The 23,045-nt window shown below is 41.8% G+C and overlaps 1 protein-coding gene across 3 annotated transcripts in view; it reads left to right on the top strand.

The window, feature by feature from the left end:
- numbl (NUMB like endocytic adaptor protein) overlaps nucleotides 1–21,664 on the top strand; it is a 61,632-nt gene extending 39,968 nt beyond the window's left edge. For 2 of the 3 annotated variants that reach the window (XM_075473967.1, XM_075473965.1), the window contains exons 2-9: nucleotides 3,217–3,367; nucleotides 7,105–7,179; nucleotides 8,716–8,790; nucleotides 12,163–12,303; nucleotides 14,477–14,684; nucleotides 14,805–15,074; nucleotides 17,647–17,832; nucleotides 17,966–21,664. In XM_075473967.1, coding sequence (XP_075330082.1) covers nucleotides 3,242–3,367; nucleotides 7,105–7,179; nucleotides 8,716–8,790; nucleotides 12,163–12,303; nucleotides 14,477–14,684; nucleotides 14,805–15,074; nucleotides 17,647–17,832; nucleotides 17,966–19,113 — 2,229 coding nt within the window. In that variant the 5' untranslated portion in view covers nucleotides 3,217–3,241 and the 3' untranslated portion in view covers nucleotides 19,114–21,664. The remainder of the gene's footprint in view (nucleotides 1–3,216; nucleotides 3,368–7,104; nucleotides 7,180–8,715; nucleotides 8,791–12,162; nucleotides 12,304–14,476; nucleotides 14,685–14,804; nucleotides 15,075–17,646; nucleotides 17,833–17,965) is intronic. The other variant, XM_075473966.1, reaches the window with a different exon arrangement.
- The last annotated feature ends 1,381 nt before the right edge of the window (nucleotides 21,665–23,045 follow it).

Here is a 23,045-nt window from a genome sequence, read left to right as displayed (position 1 = left end):
CCATCTTTTCTGCAACAATACATCCCAGATGGCTGCTAACTCAAACACTGGATGGGGATCAACTATGTGTTTTTTGGCGCTGGCCTCATGTTTGAGGGGTTTTTTTGCGTGGGCTTGTGACTGCACAGGGACTTGATTTGTGCCGCTGATTTATAGATTTATTTTGATGTTTTGCGTCCTCGCCTGTCTGCCTGCCAGCCCACCCCTCTGTCTGTTTCTGCTCTGTTTTTTACTTATGCGCAGGGTGAGGTCACAGCTATGAGAGGCCTTTGCATGTCCCCACCCTCACGTCTCTCCAGTATTTAGAACCAAATTTCCCACTGTGAGAAAGACTTCAGTGGAGTCTGGTTTAGGCCGTATTTTCAGATCCACACATGGCAGCTTTGCTTTTTAACTCAACAAATCAACAAATTAAACTTGTCTACAGTGTTCTTCTCAGAACAGATGTTTTTTTTTCTTATTTTTTTGGATGAAAAAAAAGCTAATTCTTGCCAATGAATTTTTAACAATAAAAATAATCTAAATAAGATTATTTACATTACATATTAAAGTAGTGCCAGACAGTCTGGCAGTTCTGGCAGTTCTGGCAGCTGTGGGATGTAACGCCGCTGTCATGACAACGACACACATGAATTTGTTGTCATGCCAAAAAGGCTGGCAAAGAAATCACCAAAGGCCAAAAAATGTCTAGAAACAAGGTAGGGTGATGTTACAAGACACAACAAGAATAAGGCTGCATATTTTTTACTCATACTCACAAAAAGCTGTAAACAATTCTGGCTTCTCTGTATGGCTTGATTCATCTTATTTCCATTTTTGAGGCATTTGACTGTGGCGTATGTGTGAAATCAGTACATGTGCTGCGAAAGGCTGCCAGCTTCCGAGCATGAGATTTGTAAAATCACACCAGACTTTTATTTTTGTGAGAAGAGCTTTTATGCAAGCGAGTCTGAAACGGGTCTGATGTGGTCAACCGGGACTCCGTCTGTGCGGCAGGGAAGATAATGATAGGATCAGAACTTCTGTTTGAGCCTTTGATAAATAACACGTCAGGGATGAGCACACAGCTGTCGTAATGCTTCATACCTTTAGCTCTGATGCTGAGCACTACAGTAAATGTCTGGAGTATGAGAGTTTCTCTGCTAGATTTTTTTCAGTTTTTTTTTTTTTTTATAGAAATCAACCCTTCCATTTACAGCCTACACAGAATGATAAAATGCTAATCCAAGCAGTAAGTGAACCAGAGATGATACGCTGCAAAGCTAGCATCTGACTAAAATATATGAAGATATGTATACCTATATAAATATATCCAAATAGCTTTTGCTGTCACCATTTCTGTATTGAATGATCATTTTATGGATGGGTTTGACATTTTATTTTGTTTCACTTGTCCCAGTGCCCTCAGTGTACATCCTTTCATTTCTACGTCTCTTCCAAGCAGCCTGTCATCTGTTGCCAGTCCTGTTCACTCACTGCTCCTCCTCTTCATTTCTCACTGTCCCAGACCATATGAGGACACTTGCAGAAGCATCCGGTATTCCCTAACCAGAACCTCCCCCACACCCTGCCCCCATAACACTCTTTTTACATCCCATGTGGGCCATTACGCATCAGTTTGCTTTTACCTCCCTACACACACACATTTGCACCTGCCACACCACTCCTGGTGTCTGCCAGGTGCCAGTCAGATGGCATTTTGCCGAGAAATGACTGGCACAAGCCTCAATGCATGTATAGTGAAATGCGTGTGTGTGTGTGTGTGTGTGTGTGTGTGTGTGTGTGTGTTTGTGCGCACGTGTGTCTGCTCTTCGCAGAGGGTGCAGGCCTCATATTCAGGGAATGAGTGAAGCCACTTGAGCTGTTGCATTTGAATACTCTGCATTGCACACACATCTCAGTGTGTGTGTGAGACCCATTACCAGCAATGTGGCAGTGCTTGTGAGAAGTGATGTGTCTGAGGGTGTATATATATTTGCATGTAGCTCCTGAACTGAGTTCAGAAGAGCAGGGAAAGGTTTGGATCATTTCGTTACACAGTCTACAGAGCCTACGTATGGACATGACATGTCTTCAGTGTAAGATGAGGGTGCTTTCGCACCCTTTAACAACCAACATGCCGGTCTACAGAGCAACCAGATGGTAAGGAAATAATCAGTTCTCTTTCAATTCTGATTAACCCAAGAAATATGGACGAGTAAAAGCAGTGAAGAACAGAGATAAAGACTTCTCTTTTTTTTTTAAATATATATTTCCCAACACTTATTCTTTATTTTGAAAAAGCTGTTTGATATTAATATTTTAAGAGCTGAATCTTGTTGGTGCTTCTCTCATTCGCTCAGTCTGCCTCCAAAATGATTTAGAACTAGTTTGTGTGAGTGTTGTGGATGAATTTAAACATAAGAGGCTAGTCAGATTAAAACCTTTGACAAGCAACAAAGAGCCGGTAATTCAGCCTCTCTGAGGACAGAGGATGCACACGAGAGATACCCTAGATTTTCATATAAAAGGGAAATGTGACTGTGGAGGAATGAAAATGGTAATTATTATTTTTAAACAGGTCATGTTTTGATGGCTTGTGTTTCATTATGCTGGGAAATTAGCATAACTAAACAGGCCAGCAGGCTCAGAGCTCTAATTAGGTGGTGGAAGGAGGATTGTTCAGAGAGGGATAGAAGTGTATGAGCATGTGTGGGTCTGTCCTTGTGCTCCTCTGTGTTTGCGTGATCAGCTGATCAGCCTTCTTGATGTTTCTTGGAGAGATGAAAGCATGATCCGTGCCTATTTGATGTGTTCATTAACATTCTACCTGTGTGGTTTGTACAGTCTGTCTCTGAATGGAGAATCAATCGAGCATCATGTTGGAAAGTGCGTACGGCAATAATGTACTGCATTGTTAGAGATGATTACTGCATAACGGGCTTAAGCTAATCAATTAAATATTTCCCATTTCACTCAAATAATCTTGTATGAAACACATGACTACCTGAGTGCAAGTATTCTTAATAATTTGCCACTGTTGCATATAAATAGCTTTTAATGATCATTATGTTTATGATAGTACTTTGGTTTCATCGCTTGTTTTGTGCATGTGCAGAAGGGGGTTGGCCGGTTTTGATGAAATTTTTCTCATTGTAAGCAAAAATCGCTGAGATATTCTTCAGTCTTCCAAGATGTGCGGCTCAACTTGAACAGTGTCCCATTTTGTGTCTGCAGTTCCAGGGAGCACGTGACCCCGGAGATGAACAAGCTTCGTCAGAGTTTGAGGAGGAAGAAGCCCACCTATGTGCCAGAAGCCAGCAGACCACATCAGTGGCAGGCTGACGAGGAAGCTGTACGCAAGGGCAAATGTAACTTTGCTGTTCGGGTAAGTTTTTTTTTTATTTAGATATTCTTCTTGCTGAGGTCTGATAGAACTTACAGGTCATCCATCCATTTTTTGCCGCTTATCCGGGTCTGGGTTATGGGGGCAACAGTCTAAGCAGAAATCCCCAGACCTCCCTATCCCCATTGATTCCCAAGCCAAATGAGAGATAAAGTCTCTCCAGTGGGTTAACTTGCAGTCAGTAAATCTTATTTAAAGAGAAAAAGCTTTTGTTGAAAGCAAGTGCCTTTTAAGCAAAATACGTTGACTGTCGGAGGGTGACTTTACTTCTTATTTATAATTCAGCTCTGTATGAAAATTACCCTGATTCCCATATATTCATTTAGTCTTGACAAAATAATTAAAGAAAGAAAAAATGGTTCACACACAAGCCCAAAAGGTTTTCTGGGTTAAGGCATAGACACTCAACAATAACATTGGTCAGTAGCTCGTCTTTAAATCACAAAAGAATACCAAACTCAGAATCTCCTTCAGGACAATACTGTTTAATACTCTATTTACAACTTACTTCTTGCATGTACGTCTTTTACATCACATGAACGGCAGCGCTACGTTGTTTTGATTTCCATATGATATAACATTGATGCATCCAATTCCTATATGTTGACTTTGTTCCTGTAGAAGGGGCCACAGGCTCTGCAGCTTATCCCAGTTAAATCAAGGAACTGATTATTGTATGACTATTGTACTGACTACACTGACTATTGTATGCTGATAATGCCTTTCGGGACAGTCATGTGTGTTTCCTGGCTTTAAGTGTAGCTTAGATCTAAGATGTGCTCGTAGATCTAGAAAAATAGATTTTTAAGACTTCCTAGATGAATTTTATAGAGATAGTACATAGATTATCTTTGTTGGTTTTCAACTACTTCGTTCTTTACATGTTTAGTTGCATGTGACTATTTTGTGCATAAATGTAAGTGGTCAGTTCTAATTGCACTATAAATGGACTAAAAATAGAAGGCAAGAATAAAACTGTGTCTCTTGACAGCAGCTATTTGCATTTTTGAGCAGACATCTGTTCATTCACGTAGAAATTAATTCCAGCTGCTACAGAGTGAGAGGTGGGTACACCCTCACAAATCTGTCCTCTTGGAATCCCAAATAAGCGTACATAGGAGCGGGAAGCAGCTTTTGCTCTTTTCAAAGTAGTAGTTAGAAATTTCAGTGATTGTGCTTTTCTACTTTGTGTGAAGAGGTGAGTGACAATTTGAAACCACCGTTTTGTTTGCAAGCTAAATAAGGAATTGGAGACAGCAGCAAAATACCTGTGGGTTATTTCAGCAGAAAGACTGGAAGCAAGTGGAAAACAACTTGCCTTACTTTTTCCACAGCAATATGAGATGGTAAAAGTACTGATGATGAGTAAAGCATATCCTCATATTTTAGCTCTACGACCAAATGCCTCCACTGCAGCGAAAACAAAAAGTGACATTAATAATGGCCCAGTTTCCTGATAACCAGTCTCAGTGTGAGCATGTACTGTATGAGAGCTGAGGTGATTTGTAGAAGTGCTGAAGAGAAAATGACGGAAAGAAATGGAGCACAAAGAAGGAGGAGTGACAGCAAGGTTGAGATAGATTATAGATTACAGACACCGCAGGGAATGACAAGGAGAGGGATGAGGGCACACAGAGGGGATGGAAACACATTCTGAGATATGAAAAGAGAAAGTCAGGGATGAAACAAGATAGAAAAGAGGTAAGGAGAGAAGACTGTAGACTGAAAAGTGAAGCAAGAGGAGAAAGAAAGTCTATGAAGTGAAATAAAGTCTAAATGTGGTGTGCACTCCCAGCAATGTGATAGATGCTAAAATAGAGCTCTGAGCTTTACAGCAGTAGTTAATGTATAAAAATAAAGTAATTTAATAAAGAATAGACATACATCCTTTTTCAACTCCATGTACCAGCAAACGCAACAAACAATCAAGCATCTCTTTTTAAAAACACGAACAAGCAGCACCAGTCAAGAGAAAACGATAGCCGTGCTTGTTTGAGCAATGTTGTCCGATAGATATGCCAGCCTGTTCATTGGTCCTGCCAAAGCTAAGGTAACAGCAGCCCTTATTCAGGATGTTTTAGTGGTAGCATTGGTAGCATATCAAATATGAATTTCCAGTAGTTTCCTATCTTGACTCTAAATATATACCAGATGTGTTACACTGAATTAAAACCCCATATTTGATGGCAGCGGCATGTTGTTTAAACAAAGCTTCACACAAGAAACCATGTCACTGTAAAATAACTGTTATATTTCAGTCAGGTGAAGGTCACACCGTTTGATTTGAATGTTGCTCTTTGCTCTTATTTTTCCTGAAAAAACCTAATGATGTCATACATTTTCCAAAACCATTCAGTGTTAAAAAGCTATCAGATGTCATCCAGCCACTTACTTCAGTTAACAATGTATCTTCAAAATGTGTAGCAAATAAGCTGACATGCAATAAAAGAGGCCCACTGAACTGCAGTTGAAGTCACAAACAACAGTTATGAAATGGGAGTGTTTTTTTTTCTGCTTTTTGACCATCATTAACTGTGTGCTAGTTCTGGGCTTTGGGGTAGGTTACTGGTACTGTGCAGGCTACCTTTTATACGTGTATTGTTTACATTTGACAATTAGCTCAGTTTTTAGCACAAACATGGTTGCAAACATATTAAAACATTAATTAGCCCTTTCCACTTTTGAGTTCTTTCTTATCAGCTGAAAAAACTCACATGGATAAGCACTGGATAAGCAGTGGATAAGCACTGCATCAGTGTGTGCTTACGCACAGCAAGAAGACATCATGGAATCAGCTGAGAAGCCACAACATAAGCTGCATCCGCAACATTCAAAATCCAAGCTTCTTATTTACCAGTCCAGAAGTAAAATTGCAAGTTCTGCATCAGATTTTCTAGTTTTGGCTGTTTATTCTTTGGGATTTTGCAATCTTGCTGCTTTCTTTGCGCTAGCGAGAGGTGGCAAAGGTATTGTTCACTTGCCATTGTGGTGATTACTGTGCTTTTAACAAACTCTATGCTCTGTTAGCCACCGGTTTTTGTGTTTTGTCCTGCCAACGCTGGCTACTGCTTTGTTTTCTGTCAGCTCGAGGGGAGACTAGACACGACAGTGACTTTAGTGGTACAACGTGGTATTACAGTTAAACGCAGCCCATCCCAAAAGGATCTCTCACTTACATAGAAGATAAGTGTTTTTTAGAATATATGTGAGTATATGTGTCTAACTTGGTCATGTTTACTGCACATACTGTAGTTCAGCAACAAATGCTATTGAAACTTTCTGCTTTCTCCTTTCTCTGAAAATCATCTTCCTCGTTCCACGCTACTTGGCTTTTGACTCTACTGGAGCTATGGCAGCTTTAATTGTGTCCCCATGGGCACTGTGTGCGCCACTGAGCAGAGCACTGGAGAGACAACAAAAGAGGATATGAGGCTATAAATGACTCCATCCTCCTCTGGCTCTCTTTTCCTGTCCTCATTATCAACACTAACATGCAGCTGCATATCCAGTACGATGCATATTAGCTACTTGCCTGTCAATTTCCCAGCACTTATTGAAATACTGATTGAGGCTAATGAGGATGTGGTTGCTTTTATGTCACTACTGTGTCTGTCTTTAGCTCTGACATAGCTCAGTCAGCTAAAAGTTTTGTTAAAATCTTGACAGTGCACACCCGCTTTGTTACAGTTATTGATCCCTCCGCTTTCTTTTTGCCGCAGTACCTGGGACTGGTGGAGGTGGAGGAGTCGAGAGGGATGCATGTTTGTGAGGAGGCAGTGAAAAAGCTGAAAGTTGTAAGTATCCCTCACATATTTAAGCACACACATGAAAATGTTCTTCTTGAGCTGGATTTTGTTGTGAAGGATGCAGTTGGTTGCAGATTCACTCCAGGATTACAAACCTCACTAGAACTCATTACATGCCTAGTTGCGCAAAGCTCATGCACCAGTGTATTGGCCAATGGAACACACACACATACACACACACACACGCACACACACACAAACTTGTTTTTTCTGTTTGTGGTGATTCACCAATGGCATAATGCATTCCCTAGGCCCTTATCCTTACCCTAACCTTCACAGCTGAATACTTAACTCTAAAACTTACCCTAAACCCAACCATAACCTAATAATGATTAATGAATAATTAATTCAGTTTTGGGCCGAACCCGAACCATAAAAAAAAGTTTAGATCTTCAAAAATTCCTTTAAAAATTTTGGGCCCACAATGTGATCTGTACAGAACATGTTGGACCCCGCAAGTATAGTGGGCTCCTCGTTTTTGATTATAGAAAAACAAATAAACACAAACACAGGCTTTTTTAATACTTTCAACTGATAAATCCACATTCTTATTATTTTCTCTTCTTCACTGTTTTAACTCATCTTCCTGGTGGGTCTTAGTCCATATTTGTTTGTCTATCTACCAGTCAGAGTCTTCTCTCCGACGCTGATGTGGAAAAGACAGCAGAGAATGAAATTGTGTTAAATACGCATACATATAAACACGCTGACACGCTTCCAGTTTATACCCCGAGGACGATGAATGCAGACAAGGGAGCGTGTGAACAGAGTGACCAGCTAGCGTTAGGCAGTCATGATGACATTCCCCAAGAGGGAAGTTAATGTCATTTAACAAACTTCACCTCTAAGAAAAAAATCACAGCCAGTTTATCCCACACAGTAGAAATGTTTCACATATCAATTCTTGTCTCGTGTTTTCATTCTCCCAACTGGATTCATTCGGCTTCTTCTTTTTCTTTGATTCCCTGCTCCGCCTCTTCATTTAGTTTTCTCTTCCTACTCCTTGCTCTTGTTCCCATCATTCACATGTTCTTTATCCTTTTTCTGACACCCCTCTCTCTTCTTGTCAGCGGGATTATGCAAAAATTGTGACTCCTTCTTGCTTAGCCGTTGGTGTCACAGTCATTTCCCGGGGTATCTCCATGCTTGCATGCGCTATCTTGCACAAACCCACATGCAGACTGTTGTGCTCGTGCACACTCGCGCACGCTTCCACGCTCACATGGACTTTATGTATTTTTAGCGTGGCCCGTGCTGAGTGTGTTATTACCACTGCCTGGTGCCCTCATCTGGAAAAATGGTCCAGCTGACACAGTTTTTACCTCGACCAGACTCTCTTTACCACTCTTTACCCTCCACTACCTCATCTACTTTAAGGATGTAATCATCATTTTACACTGCCGTGGTTAGCAATAAAAAAAAAGGCTTTACATGCTTGTTTGCTTACAAGCTTGTTGATCACGCCTCACATCATCTGGGAGAACGGGCACATGGTTGAAGCTTGCTTGTTCTTTTTCATTCTAGAGTGGCAAAAAGACAGTAAAAGCAGTACTGTGGGTTTCAGCTGATGGACTCAGGGTGGTGGATGACAAAACCAAGGTAAGAAAACGCATTTGTGATGTATCACCTGCATCTCCATGTTAAGTCATCATCTCTCTTCCTCTTTTAGCTACATTATCACTCACTTGGCAACAAGGACAAGAAGGATTTTGTCTTCTCTATTATTTTCACAGCTACAGTCTCAGCCTTTATTTTTACAGATTTAGTTGGTCAAAGGAAGACAGCCTTTAGCTTAGCACCTCACTAACTGTTAGGAGGGTTTCATAAGCCTCCAGTATGCAGTCCGGTACGGGTCGGGTCGGTTTGGGGTCAGCTCGCGTTCCCACTGTACAAAGGGGACATTCAGGGGTGGGCGGAGTGCGGGCCGAAGCGTAAATAGCAAATAACAGCAAATAACAAATAACATCCATAATTTCGAACCACCTCCAAGCTTCTTCAGCTTAATGCGACACTGGCTCGCGGTGAAACCACTCTCTGCCATTTTTGCGGCAATCAGCTGGAAAACTTTTTCGTTTCGCACAGCGCCATCGAGCTCCCGCTGCACAGCCTCCTCACCAACAACGGAGAGCAGAGCCTGGAACCGGTCCTGTGTGCTAGGTACCCCAAGCAGAAGGGTTACAAAAATGGTAACGGGTTCCATGGGACTGGTACGCTTTCGTAGTAGTGAAAACACTGAAATAAGCGAACCGTTCCGAACCGACCCGTACCGGACTGCATAGTGGAAACGAGGCTTTAGGGCAGATGTTCCGATGTCTTGGGTACCAGCATACCATCAGTAACACATATAGTTTACTCACATTTCCATCCTCAACTGTTGTCTCCTCCGGCTGATGACAAAGGGATTCACCGTTCATCTACTGCTTTTCTTCCAGGCTATTTTGTGCACATGTGTGTGTGTGCAGCTTTTTACAGTTGACATATGTGACTCATGGCTGCTGAAGGTGCTTAGCGGGGGAGGGAAGATCGAGTAAACATAGAACCACACACACCCCAACACACACACTCACTCGCATGCTGCGTGTCTGGTAACGAGGGAGGCCTCTTACAGTGAGTGCAGTTAGCTGTGGCTCTATTGAACGCTGACCAGAATAAAGAACAGCGGGCCCAATAAAGAGGCCTCCTCACTTTACTTTTCTTTTGGTTAGACGCCACACGCGTAACCTCACCTCTCCCACTCCACTTTTCTCTCTTCCACCTTTTTTTTTCTCTTTTCAGTCAGAATCCTCTGTTCTCCAGTGTTCTCCCGAGGCCGCATTGTTTGACATGCTCCTTTATTACTATGAACATAGGCACAGTAGTTTCTGTTCAAATGATGCTGTCTCTAACAGAATTGCTGTTTACTCCCGTTTGAGTCGTATTTGCTATAAAACTGCAGCGGAAAAAGAAATGAAACTATATTCGTGAATCTTGGAAAATAAATATTGAGCAGGAAAAAGTAGGCTTGAGGGACCGTAGGGAAGTCGTGGTCTTTTCATAGGATTTGTGACAGTAAGTCTCAGCTTTAATACTGAGATACTATATGCAAAACACAACCATATTCAAGCAGATAGTTTTGTCTTCCATCATCTTTTCTTCATGTTCTACCATCTTTTCTAAATTATATTCTCCTTTACAAACAGCCTCACTCCTTCTATAATGGGAAGGTGGATTTCAAACAAAAATTGGAATACTTTTAAGACTATAATTCTAAGTAATGTAGTCCATTATGATTAAAGCTGCTATGCTTCTCGTTTTTATTCCAACAATGAATCGTGAGACAATGATAACTATAAAAGATGTAACTCACAACTCATCAACATTATTATTGATTATTCTTCAAATTTGTCAGTATGTTTCAGCCAAGTGTTTAGATTCCCTTTCACTGATGTAGTCAGCAGAGTTTCCGGATGCACCTCGTTTTCAGTTAAAAAAAAAGCTGTTCTACCTTATTGCCTTAGCATTAAATGTCTTACAGACAAAGCAACAAGCTGATAAGGCATTTAGCTGTTAGATAATCAGAAATTCTCTTCATGACAGGGTGGAGACCAAAACAAAAACCTAAGGAAATTAATGCTGACCCCAAAAGTCCAAAGAGGTGACTGTAATTGGGGGCTAATTTTGCTTTTTCAGTCAGTTATGTAACCACCAATAAACTGTGTTGCAATAAAGACTCTATAAGGGAATCAGGTGAGCATAAAAATCAATTAAAGTGGATTTAACATCAAACCCAATGCTAGTGGCTCTTGCCCTCCTCTTCTTTCAGTGCCTTTTGGACATGTTTCTTGATCAGCTTTCTATGAATCAGCCAGTGCACTCATACTAACTTTATAGAGCTATTATTCAGACCCTTTCCCACACTCTCTCAATGTGTGGCAAAGGTTGACAATTGCATGGGGGTTACACACAACAATGCTGCAGGACCTTTCTAATGCATCATCGGTGGAAGAAACAGTAAAGTATTATTTACTGATGACACAGCCTGAGTCACAAACTATATAACAGTGCTTTTACTTTCAGTTGTTTAAGGGCTTTGTCTGTTTCTCTCCTCCTCAATGTCACGGACATTATTCGAAATATCCTTTTTAAGTACATACATTTCTAGAAAACACAGCAATACATAAAGCTTTATGTGTTAGGAGAAGCATACAGACGTTTATTACACCAGAGATACACACACACACACTGGTCTCCGCTCAGCCTTTCACCTCGGTACCAGCATCCCCCTAGATTCTCTAATTGGCCCACACTGAATGGACTCTTATTCTTCCACCTCTTTCTCCTCGCATCCCTCCTTCCTTTCTCCTTCTTTCCCAACCTCCTCCTCTTCCTCTCTCCTCATCCTCCCCTCATTTTGTTTTCTGTGGCACTGAAAGAGAGGAAGGAAGTGTGTGGACAAGTGTGTGAACCCTTCTCCCTTTCTTCTCCCTCTAGCCTCTTGTTTTCCTTCTTCTGTATTTGGTGAGTCAAAGCGGTGAGCCGGGGGCCCATTAAAGCGCGAAGAGAAAGGCAGGGGCCCCCTCTTAGTTTCGTCTTTAGTGACTGTGGACACTAAGGCTGCCTGAATAACCCCTTTATAAAAGGAAGGGCAAGTAGTGGAAACATCCCAGCGATTTAAAGAGGTTTCGGTGTCATTAGTTTTTAGTTATTTTCTAGCTGTCATCAGTGGATGTGTAAATAGGTTCAGAGTGAGTGGTGGTGGTGTGTGTGTGTGTGGGGGGGGGGGGTCTTTGTGGGGTTAGATGGGGTTCAAAACAGTTTGTGTAGTATTTTGGATTAGTCTGGAGGCTGATTTGCAAAACACTGATGCAGTTATTTCCCGATTGTCATCAGTTAAGCTGACAATTGAATGTTCATTTGATTCAATTTTACTGTATTATGTGTCCAGTGTGATTCCACCCGGTTCTTCACTTACATTGTGTCTGCCACCCTCAGGACCTCATTGTGGACCAGACCATAGAGAAGGTTTCATTCTGCGCCCCTGACCGTAACTACGACAAGGCCTTCTCTTACATCTGCAGAGACGGGACAACCAGACGGTGGATGTGCCACTGCTTCATGGCTCTAAAAGACTCGGTGAGAGCACAGCTAACCTTCTATACAACCCTCTGCATCTACATTGCCAGTTCCTGACATAATTTCTTTGCTAGCCTCTGTTCTTCTGTTTTTTTTTTTTTAAGTTAGTGCAAAAATTCTAGGACAAAACATCTAGTATTGGAAATCTTTTGAGGTTAAGCTAAAATGTATTGGCTAGCTCACACATGTGCAAACGCCAAAAAATAATACAACTCCTATGAAAATGTGTCAGCATGGCAGCTTGCATTTCAGTGTCATTATACCTACTCTTTGTCCCTAAGTACAATATTATCAACACACAAACTTTCTTGCTTTGATGTTCCTTGTCTAAAATCACCTACAGCACTCATACATTTCATCCACAGTTGTATAGGGCTCATGGGAAATTGTGTTTAATAAAGCTTGCTATTAGAAATATCAAAACGTGCCATTGAAAAGGTGGTGTTTCAAGGCTGGATTTTGAAGTCATTTAAGTCAAGGGCGTTTTGAACGAGATTATAATTCAGATGGAATTGACATACAAATTAGCAAATTTTAGTTTTGTTCTTTAATGGGTTGATTAGTCTAATTAACCCATCCATCCATCCATTTTCTATACCCGCTGAATCCGCGGGTCAGGTTGCGGGGGGGCTGGAGCCTAACCCATTAAAGAAAAAAAACAAACAAACAAACAAAAAAAATATATGTATATTTTTTTTACATTTTTTTATTTCACTCGTTTATATACTGTATGTCATGACTTGTACTCTTTTGGGTGGATTGATGGCTCAGTTGCAGGTCAGAATACAACAATTTTTGTGACACTTTAAACACTTCATCAAGTAATAAAAGTAGTTATGAACTAGAACAGCAGCTAAATTCAGTACTAACACTCACTCCAACCTATCATGCTCCAGCCCATTTTGTAGCACTAATGTACATTTGAAGCTGATTGGATAATCAGTTGTGTTTGCATTTTTTCAAAGCAGACAGTGGGTTGGATTATGAATGTGAACACAAGAGAAGGGAGCACAGACCTGCAGGATTAGAAGAGGGGATTAGACAAGAGCCTGTAGGGTTATCTGCCCATCTCTGTCTGTCTCTGTTTCCACCGCACACTCGGCATATCTCTACACGCCCATCCTAAACTGAACTGCCTCTTCTGTCACTGTCATGGCTAACTCTGTGGGGGGAAGATGCTGAGACAGACAGGCCTAATAAGCTTTGTGAAACAAGTGTGAGTTTGAATGTTGGTCAACCACCAAACAACTGAGATGACAAATGACAAATAGCTTTATGTGATAAATTATGATCTTTCATTTAAGGATAGCAGTAAGAGGTCACGGGTGGTTGAATGTATGTATGAAATACAGTATTGTGAAGCTGGGACACCTCGGAAGCTCCAGGGGCATTCAATCTTAGTGGAAACTTTTCAAATGAAACCTTTTAATAGATACTTCCTACATATTAATAAATGCAATAGCTTAATGTTCAGGCTTGCCGAAGTTAAGACATAAGTGGCACTGAAAGGTTCTTTTTTTAAATTACAATATTTAGACACTAGTTTTGAAAGGCCATTATTTCATTTTTAATAAGGAAATAAAGATAGAAAAAACACACATTTTAAAGCGTGTGACTTTGCAGCTTTTTGTTTCACTAATTTTATTCTGTCAGAGAAAAAAAACTGTTTGATGGGCAGAGGATGTTGTAATGTAAATTACTATGTTTGGCAGCCTGAAATGTAAATGTTGGGCTCCACTTCCATCATTGTGAAACTGTCTTGATTTTATGGAGCAGCAGTACATTTTCAGTGGATGCTCATAAAAAGAAATTAGAAGATACATTTTAGACATATTGGTGGGTCAAACCCTGGCTTTCACGACTACATGTTGAGGTGTCCTTGAGCAGCATACTGGACCCCAAGATGCAGTTGTTGAATGCTGTACTTCACCCATCAGTGGAGGAATGTTCAAGGATGTAATTGAGTCAGAAACCCGGTATAAAAGGTTCAGTCACAGAAGCAGTTTACAGCAACCAAAATTGTGACTGTTGTACAGTTTATACTTGTCCATCCATCCATCCATTTTCTATACCCGCTTAATCCGTAGGTCGGGTCGCGGGGGTGCTTTAGCCTATCCCAGCGGTCGTTCATACTTGTTTTAGATGTTTTAACAACTTGATGTTTTTGTACCAGGGGGAGAGACTGAGCCATGCAGTTGGCTGTGCCTTTGCTGCCTGTTTGGAGAGGAAACAGCGAAGAGAGAAGGAGTGTGGCGTGACGGCGTCATTTGACGCCAGTCGCACCTCGTTTGTGCGTGAGGGCTCCTTCCGCATCAACTCATCTTTCAGCCAGCAGGGCAGCAGCAGCGAGCGAGATGACAAGCTGCAGGATAAGAAGAAAGGTGAGACTTAGTTCCACATATTTAAAACATCAAGCACATTGAGAGCAAACATGCTGCATTGACACACTTTGAGTATTGTTCATGATATTGGTAGATCATTGCATCCCTGTCTTCCTCCAGATCCACCCTCTGCCATCCCAGCCCTCCCACCTGGCTGTCCCTCCCCACCCGAGGGGACAGCATCTCCTATGGAGCGCCCAGAACCAGGCGGCCCCCACGCCATCCCTCGCCGCCACGCGCCCATTGAGCAGCTGGTGCGCCAAGGCTCATTCCGGGGATTTCCAGCCCTCAGTCAGAAGAACTCTCCCTTTAAGAGACAGCTGTCGCTCCGCCTCAACGACCTGCCGTCCACCCTGCAACGAAAGACCGACTTCCAGGCCAAGAACCCTGGTGAGACATTTTTTAAGTTGGATTCGCAACTGTTGCCAAATACAGAACACCTGCTGACATTTCAGAGCTCAGTAACATCTGTTTCTTATGGTACGTAGGTCCCCACCAACGGGGCTTAAGTTCTTCAACAATAACAGCGCTAAAGAGTTTAATCCTGTGCCCACGTCACTCCTTCATTAACAGTAATAAGAGCCGAGCCTTTACAGGAGTGAAATGACTTCAACGTAAACAGGACGCATCGTTTTGTCATGTTTGCCATAATTCTTCAATTTTTTTTTTTACCCACTTTCATATGCAATTTGTAGGTTGTGTGAAAATTATGTTTCCACAGTGTCTTAGGTTAGCCCATGCTGAATTTTTCTTGCAAATTTTATAGTGATTTGGACCTATTTAATTAAGGAAGAGGAGCCAAGGAATATTTCACTAATCTACTGATTCAGATCTGTTCCTTGTCAGATGTCTGATACGAAGCATATTCACCAAGCTATAAAAGACAAGGACCCTAATTTTGTCTTTTTATAGGAGTTAATGATATTACCTTGTAGATGTTATTTAATCAAATAAGGCCATGACAACACTAACATCATTTGCTTTGCTCTGTTTTGTGTCTAGATTTGACTGATCTCCATTTGATTTACATCTTGTATCAAAGCGTCTCACAGTATAATCAGATGGGATCTATCCCTTGCGTATGCAAAGAAGATTTATTTTTAATGAATTCTGCAAACTCAAAACCCCAAATTGTTTTTTGTTACTCCCGAGAGGTCAAGGAACATTGCCACTGACTTCATACAAACACAAATACACATGGGGACTCTGCGATCCTCCCGCGTCATGGTTGTTTGTTGGAGCTTTATTACATTTTCCGTTTAGCTTAAGTGTTGCATCACTGACCCTTATCTGAAGAGATTAGGGCGATCATATTACCGGATAAACCTGCAGCTCATCCTGGATGCATTCATATTAATATTTTCAAGGAGTACAAGGAGTAAAGCCTACAGTTTAGCCTTGTTTATCCTTGTGTGTGTAAGATAGAAAGCAGTTCTCCAAAGTTATTCCTGGACAATTAATGATAATTGACTTAGCTCTGACAGGTTCATCTATACACATGTAAAGAAACACACAGGCATAGACACACCCATTCAGTTGTGGCACCACAGGATCAGAGTGCTTAGCAGCAAGGCTGATTATAGAAGCATAGTAGTAGATATGAGAGTCACTCCAGTTACTGGAATACTAAACCACAACATTCAACAGCCACTCAAAATCCGTGTGTCATAGTCGACCCTTTGATTTCCATCTCTCATTTGTCACTGAAGGGTAGCATATGTATGCAGTGGTGTTGGATCTAAAGCCGTTTATACGCAGTGCTCATACACACGCAAGCTTTGACTAAAAAGGAACAGCCAACTCCGCTGCTTCCCTGCTCCCTTGTGACTTTCCAGACAATGTGTGTATTGATTCGTGCAGTCAATCAGCTACCCTAGTTAGCCTTCAGCAAGTCCTCTACCAGCCCTTAAACCTGCCACTGCACTGAGAATAACTCGCAAACACACACACACACACACACACACATGCAGACACACATGTGAAGCGCTTTGAGCTACTATGAACTCTGTGAGATGTAGACATAAAGAGGAAAAGAGATGGATCATAGGGTCGATCGTTTCGGAACAAAGCACAAATAAATCCTCAGTGGGAGACCTTACACATGCTTCCAACGCCCTCTGCACCCTCCAATATAATTCAAGGCCTGTAGCCATACAATACATTCATTTAAAGAGATATAGATGAATCAGAAGAATGGGCTTGAATGGCACAGCAGTAGGGTTTGCCCCACAATGGGCCCATCTGTGGTAAATAACATTCATTTAGCCGACTCCTCAACTTCAGTTCCACCCTACACATGCGAGACTTTGATTTGTCCATGTTATAAAACTCGACTACAATGTGAAAGCCATCACCAAGCTCTTCTCTTTTACAAGGAAGGGTAGAGTAAGGGAGTGGAGGAGAGGAATAAAGACAAATCTTCTGCCTCTGCTGTGTCTGAGGGTTTTGAAGCGAATAACCAGGGGACAAAGAATGGGGAATTAAAAGTTACCTCGTTTATATCTGCAGTCTGTTTTGGAGTACAGCTTTAAACCTTTCCAGCACAAAGACAGACAGTAATATAATCCTTCTGCGGTCGGGTACAGGTCAATTACAGTTGGTTTAAAATCATGCGAAACAAAGCCAAATTTTCTTTTGGAAGCTGTCTCAAACACAAGACACGTCAATGCAACTGAAATACCCACAATACTACTCCCTCTTAACTTTGTTTCTTACCAGAGGGTCCGGATTCACTCAATGCCAATTTCTCTTGATAAACCTTTATTAAAGCATTCATCTGCTCCAGTTTTCTCTGCTTTTTGTGTCAATTTTGTATGTTACACAATTTAATAGATATTTCTTTATTTCTCTTTGCTTGCTTCACTATTCAATCATCTTCTTATCCTATTCCACCCTCTTCTTTTCATCTCCCACCACCCCCCACCGCCCCCACCCTCCCCTTTGTGTATTCCTTTCTTGCTAGTACCAGAGATGGACATGGGATTACCAGATGAGGGCGACGGTAGTATTACTGCTTTGTGTTGCCAGATCAACAACTCTTTTACCAAGCCGTCGGACGAGCTCTTCATCAACCCCTCTATGGCTGCAAATGGACCGCCAACTTGCACTGTGCCCCCTATTCTGCCTCCACCACCTGCACCGATGCAGGGTAAGAAAAAACTTACCCTTAGACTGACACCTTAGCTCACTGAACTACACTGAGTTGTGTGTGTGTGTGTGTGTGTGTGAGGGGGGGGGGGGGTTGTGATAGCATTCTAAAACTCTTGCTTTTTCTTTTTCAGCCACTTCATCTTGGGTGCAGCCTGAGGCTTCACTCCACTCTCCTCCCTCGGTTTCCGTGGCGATGCAGAGCGGCCACAAACGCACGCCCTCAGAAGCCGAGAGATGGTTAGAGGAAGTTTCTAAAGCTGTCAAAGCCCAACAGACGCCTCCTCCAGGCCCCACCATCCCTGCTATCCCTGGGCCGCCCTCCATGACCAGTCATCAGATATCCACTCAAACAACCATGTCAGCTGCCCCGGTATCCACTGTCCCTATGCCCCTGGGCATATTGTCCAAACCTCTTATCTCGGGCACCTCTGCTCTTTCAGGTCAAACCCAGATGCCCCTCCCACCTATGTCAATGTCATCTGTTCCTTTAATACCAGGCCCTCCAGTGTCAGGTCCCCCTATGTCTCTTCCATCCATGTCCATCCCTACCATGTCAGGTCCAAGCATGTCCGGGGCCCCTATGTTACAGCCCTCTCTTCCTGGACCCCCCGGCTCCCTTCCAAGCTCCATGCAACCGTTCCCCCTGGCTTTTGATGCCACTCCAGCCCCTGTGGGAATGTTTGCCAGCCAGCCTGTCCAACCTGCTTTTGTGCCCATGCAGACCTACATGCCAGGTCTGGCTAGCAGTATGACCTATCCCAACGCCAGCGTTCCTGTAGTAGGCATCACACCATCACAAATGGTGGCCAACGTCTTCTGCACCGCCACAGGCTCGTCAGGCACAGGCGTCACCATGGGCTCGGCTGTTGTAGGATCCAAAGTTGGTGCACTAGGAGCAGTCGGACACCACCATTCCTATCCAGGAGCACCAAGTGCAGTTGGGCACACTGCAGGTTTCTCCACAGCTACATTTTCTTCCACTCCACCACTATCAACAGCCATTAATGGCCTCCCCATACACAGCAGCGCAACAATGGCCCTCCAGAATGGGACCTCCATCAGTGGTGGGAATGGTGCCAGCAGTAGCAGCTGGCCACCAGAGGGCAGTCAGCTCACAGCACCGGTGGTCACTGACTCCCAAGATGATGACCGTTTTGAAGCCAAGTGGGCGGCACTGGAGACTAAACCAGCGCCTCAGCCACAAGGCAACAAGCCACCAGCTGCCGCAGCCAACCCTTTTTCTAACAATCTGCAAAAGACTTTTGAGATTGAGCTCTGAGCCAGATTCGGTCTCCCAAAGCTGTAGCACTAGTTCTGGAGTTAAAGCCCAAGGAAGTTAGGCACCAAAATCCAGCATCTTTGCTTAAATGGGATGCAGGTCCTTTAAGTTGACCCAGCATCCACCCTGTGGCTGCCTAGCAAATTGTTGAAAGCTCTCAGAGGAGTCAGTGCTACAATGATCTCAATTGCTTTCTTAATGCTCTCATGCGAGACAGAGAACAACTTGGCAGTTTGCTGGGCTGCAATCTAAGCATCAGGTCTCTAGCTCTGTTACCTTGATGGACTGATTTCCTCCACTCCACTCCACCCGCTACCTGCCTCTCCTCCCTGCTTTCACTTCTCCACTCTGGCTTTTCCTGCTCTAAGCCCCTGGATGTACTGCATGTGTCCCTTCTGAGAGCACAGCGAGGGGACAAAGTGCAGTGGTTTCTTTCTTTAAAAGAGGACTCCACTCAGTTGCATTCCAAACCCATGAGATGTCTTTGGAAGTTTTGCTTGATTTTAGGTGGAGATTTTCACAGATATGGCTACATCCCAACTGTGTGGAGAAGCGGAGAAGGGATTTCATGAACAGACTGATGCTGATCTTTGCGAAGCACAGCATAGGTTTGGATTCCTCAAAAGACTGACTGACCAATAGTAGAGATTTATGGCCAAAATGTATTTTATTTATTGTATTTTATTATTCCTTTTTACAAGTTATGTGTACTTAAAAATCCAAAAGTTAAAGCAGTGTTTCAGGAGCATGTTGGTTATTTTTTTTTTTAAATCCCTCTCATGTATTTTTTAAGGTCCAGTGAAACTACAGGTAACAGAGAGCTAACAGGTAAGATTGGGCTGTAGAAAAAGAGAAGCACTGTGGGAATTGGAATTATGTGACAGGAACCAGATATCCAGGGCTTACAGTGCAGTTGTGCAGTGTGAGATGTCAGACCAGTGTATATAGCGGCATGTTTCTTCCACCCATCTGCCCCCAACTTATATATGCTTCACATTTGCTGAGGCCAGCTGCGTTAGTATTGGCTTCACTTGGCTGTGTTGCTTATTTCTATTGCTAATGCCGAAGAAAACGGGCACCAGAACATGAAGAATCACTTCAGGATAACCAGCACACAGACACTCTGGACAATATAGCACACAACGATTCGTTGGACTCCATTTTCAAACCCAAGGAACTTTAACAACTCAGTGGAAGAAAAAAAAAAAAACGCTCCTACAACACTGTGCACTTGGTTGAAAACAAATGCACTACATTCCAACATTCATAAAATCTTACACGTGTCAAACACAGGGTATAGTCTCATTGTACATTATGATTGTGTATGCAACCTCTGTATCTGCTGTCATAGAGCTACACTCATTACAGATTTTAGGACTGATGGTGAGAGGTGAAAGGAAATAAACCACATGAGCCGACATGACTCAAAAATGAGCAATGAAATAATCACGATTAGTGAATGTAAAACAAAGATTCAGTTGACATATTACAAAATAAAAAAACGTAAGAGCAGAAGCACAGTTTGCTAGAAGAGAGGAAAGAGGAAGGAGCAGCTGTACGTAAGACTGAGGGAGACCAAGAAGCCATACCTTTAAAGAAAGTGAATAGGGAAGTCTAAGGGAAGGAAAATAAGATAAGATGTGACAAAAAGGACACACAAGAGGGAGGCAGATTGTGTGAAAATATTGAGGAACAAATACACATTCATTACTTACCACACAACATGAGAACTGTCCGCTTTTTCTTTTTTTTAGAGGCTGAGCCATTTACACTTCTGCAGCATATTCCTCATCTTCCAGAACCTCTTTGAATCACAATTCTGATCATACTTAAAAGAAATGTTACTTATTATATTATTGCAATGTCATAAACAAGATTTTTTTGTAACTGTGCAACTCATGATATAGTTTAAACTCCAATAATGTCAACAAAGCTTTCAGAAATTTGAGTTTGGCTGTATTTAAGAAGATGCAGCATTACAAAAAGGAAAAATGTTTATCACCGAAGGGCTTTCCACAGGTGTTTTCTCTTTGTTATATAAACTGCTGGCTGATCTCAGATGCTCCTCTTATGCTACTTATGAATATGTCCTACAGCTCTTTACATTCCCTGCTCATTATTTTTGATGGACTTATTTGGTCTCTTCCTGTGGCAGCAGTCCCATTTGATGGGCTGACTTTTCAGAGAATCCAAATTCACTGACAGCAGGCCTACTTTACACCACTTCAGATCCTCCCGGGATTTAGCCTTTTGTTTTTACATTAATTTCTTCTCTGAATAAATCCAAGCTGCTCTCTCTCATCTTTCTTTCTCTACAGAATGAGACCAATTTGCTTATGAAATCTATTGTTTTGTGACGATTTAAATATATTTTAGCCCCCGACTCGTTTGCACGCCCTCCAAATTATAAATGTAGGTTAATTGTGTTCCGCATTAAAGCAAACTAAATTACCTCATAAACTTGATTGTAAAACCATAGTTTAGTGATGGTAACAAAGCAAACCAGTGGAGTTTATTTTTAATCTTTATTTACAGAATTTTTGTATTTAAACCAACATATTTGTATTGTAATTACATTGTACAAAAGATAAATAAAGTAATATAATATTACATCTGCTCTTGTTTTGTTGGTGTCGACCTTTCATGGCATTTTCATTCCTGTACGTGAAGTCCTCAAGCATAACTCACACTTAAACTGCCTTCCAGGATTTCTGCTGCTGTCTCTTGTTATTAATCCAACTAATAAATAAATAAGGAAAACAATTGCATGTTTGCATCAGCTAGAATGAAGTGGGTTAGCCTATATTTAATTTTGTTTATTTATCTTAATGGTGAGGTTCTCGATAAGCCCTCCCAGGGTTTCTAACCTCTCCAACACTGATTCATTGCAGCTTATCATTTATTATCTATTGTGTGTATGTATGTGTGTGTGTATATATATATATATATATATATATATATATATATTTATTTATTTTATTCTATTTCTTTCCTTTATGTCATATACTCTTGTTTGTTATGTTTTATTAAAGTGCAAACAAACAATAAAAAATAATAAATAAAAAATACAGCTAAAACGTGACAAACAAATGGGGACAAAAAAAAATAAAAAATGCTAGAAATGTTGTAACACGCATAGAACACCTGGTTGAACATGTCACATATAATTGTATCAATAGTTGAGTGGAGCTCACCACTCTAAGACTGTGTGGGCAAATAGTTCAACTGTTTAAATATATATATATACGTTTTTCAGTATAAAACTGAAACAAATCTTTGCATTTTATCCTCTACAAGACAAAACACATATTATCAAAGATTCAAACACTGACAACAAGCACAAGACTAAAATCCAACAGTGAATAGCTGGAATCTTAAGGCACCATTGCATAAACAAACAAAACATTCTCTGCATGTGTGCTGATGAAAGAACTACAGTACAAGCAATCCACCCTGTATCATATTTAATCCAAATCATCCATTAGATATCAAACCAAGAAGGAGCTAGAAATGGCTGGTGACAGCTCATAAGCTTATTACACTTGCTTTCCACTTTATTCAAGTCTTACTCCTATCTTTCCCTGCCACTTGTTACCGCCCCCTTCCCAACTGCTGCTGGGTGTGCTGCTGTCTTACCAGTACTGTCTTACAGTCAGCTGGGTTGAGTGCTGCTGCTGCTGCAGCAACTCAGACCACTAATGGAACCAGACAAGGCCTCTTTTCTTCGTAAGGGCCATGAGAAACGGAGCAAATGTATGCACACACACACACACACACACACACACACGCACACACACACACACACACACACACACACACACACACACACACAGCTCTTGAGCAGCGGTTGCAGTAATTCTCCCAGCCTTTGCCCTCTGATCTCATGACAGTCAATGAGTGAGGGTTTACTGAAGAGTGAAGGTGCAGTGTTC

This window comes from Odontesthes bonariensis, chromosome 9, assembly GCF_027942865.1.
Source record: "Odontesthes bonariensis isolate fOdoBon6 chromosome 9, fOdoBon6.hap1, whole genome shotgun sequence".
NCBI classification, from domain to species: domain Eukaryota; kingdom Metazoa; phylum Chordata; class Actinopteri; order Atheriniformes; family Atherinopsidae; genus Odontesthes; species Odontesthes bonariensis.
The sequence above is the reverse complement of the archived record's forward strand: the minus strand, read 5'-3'. Positions and strand labels throughout refer to the sequence as shown.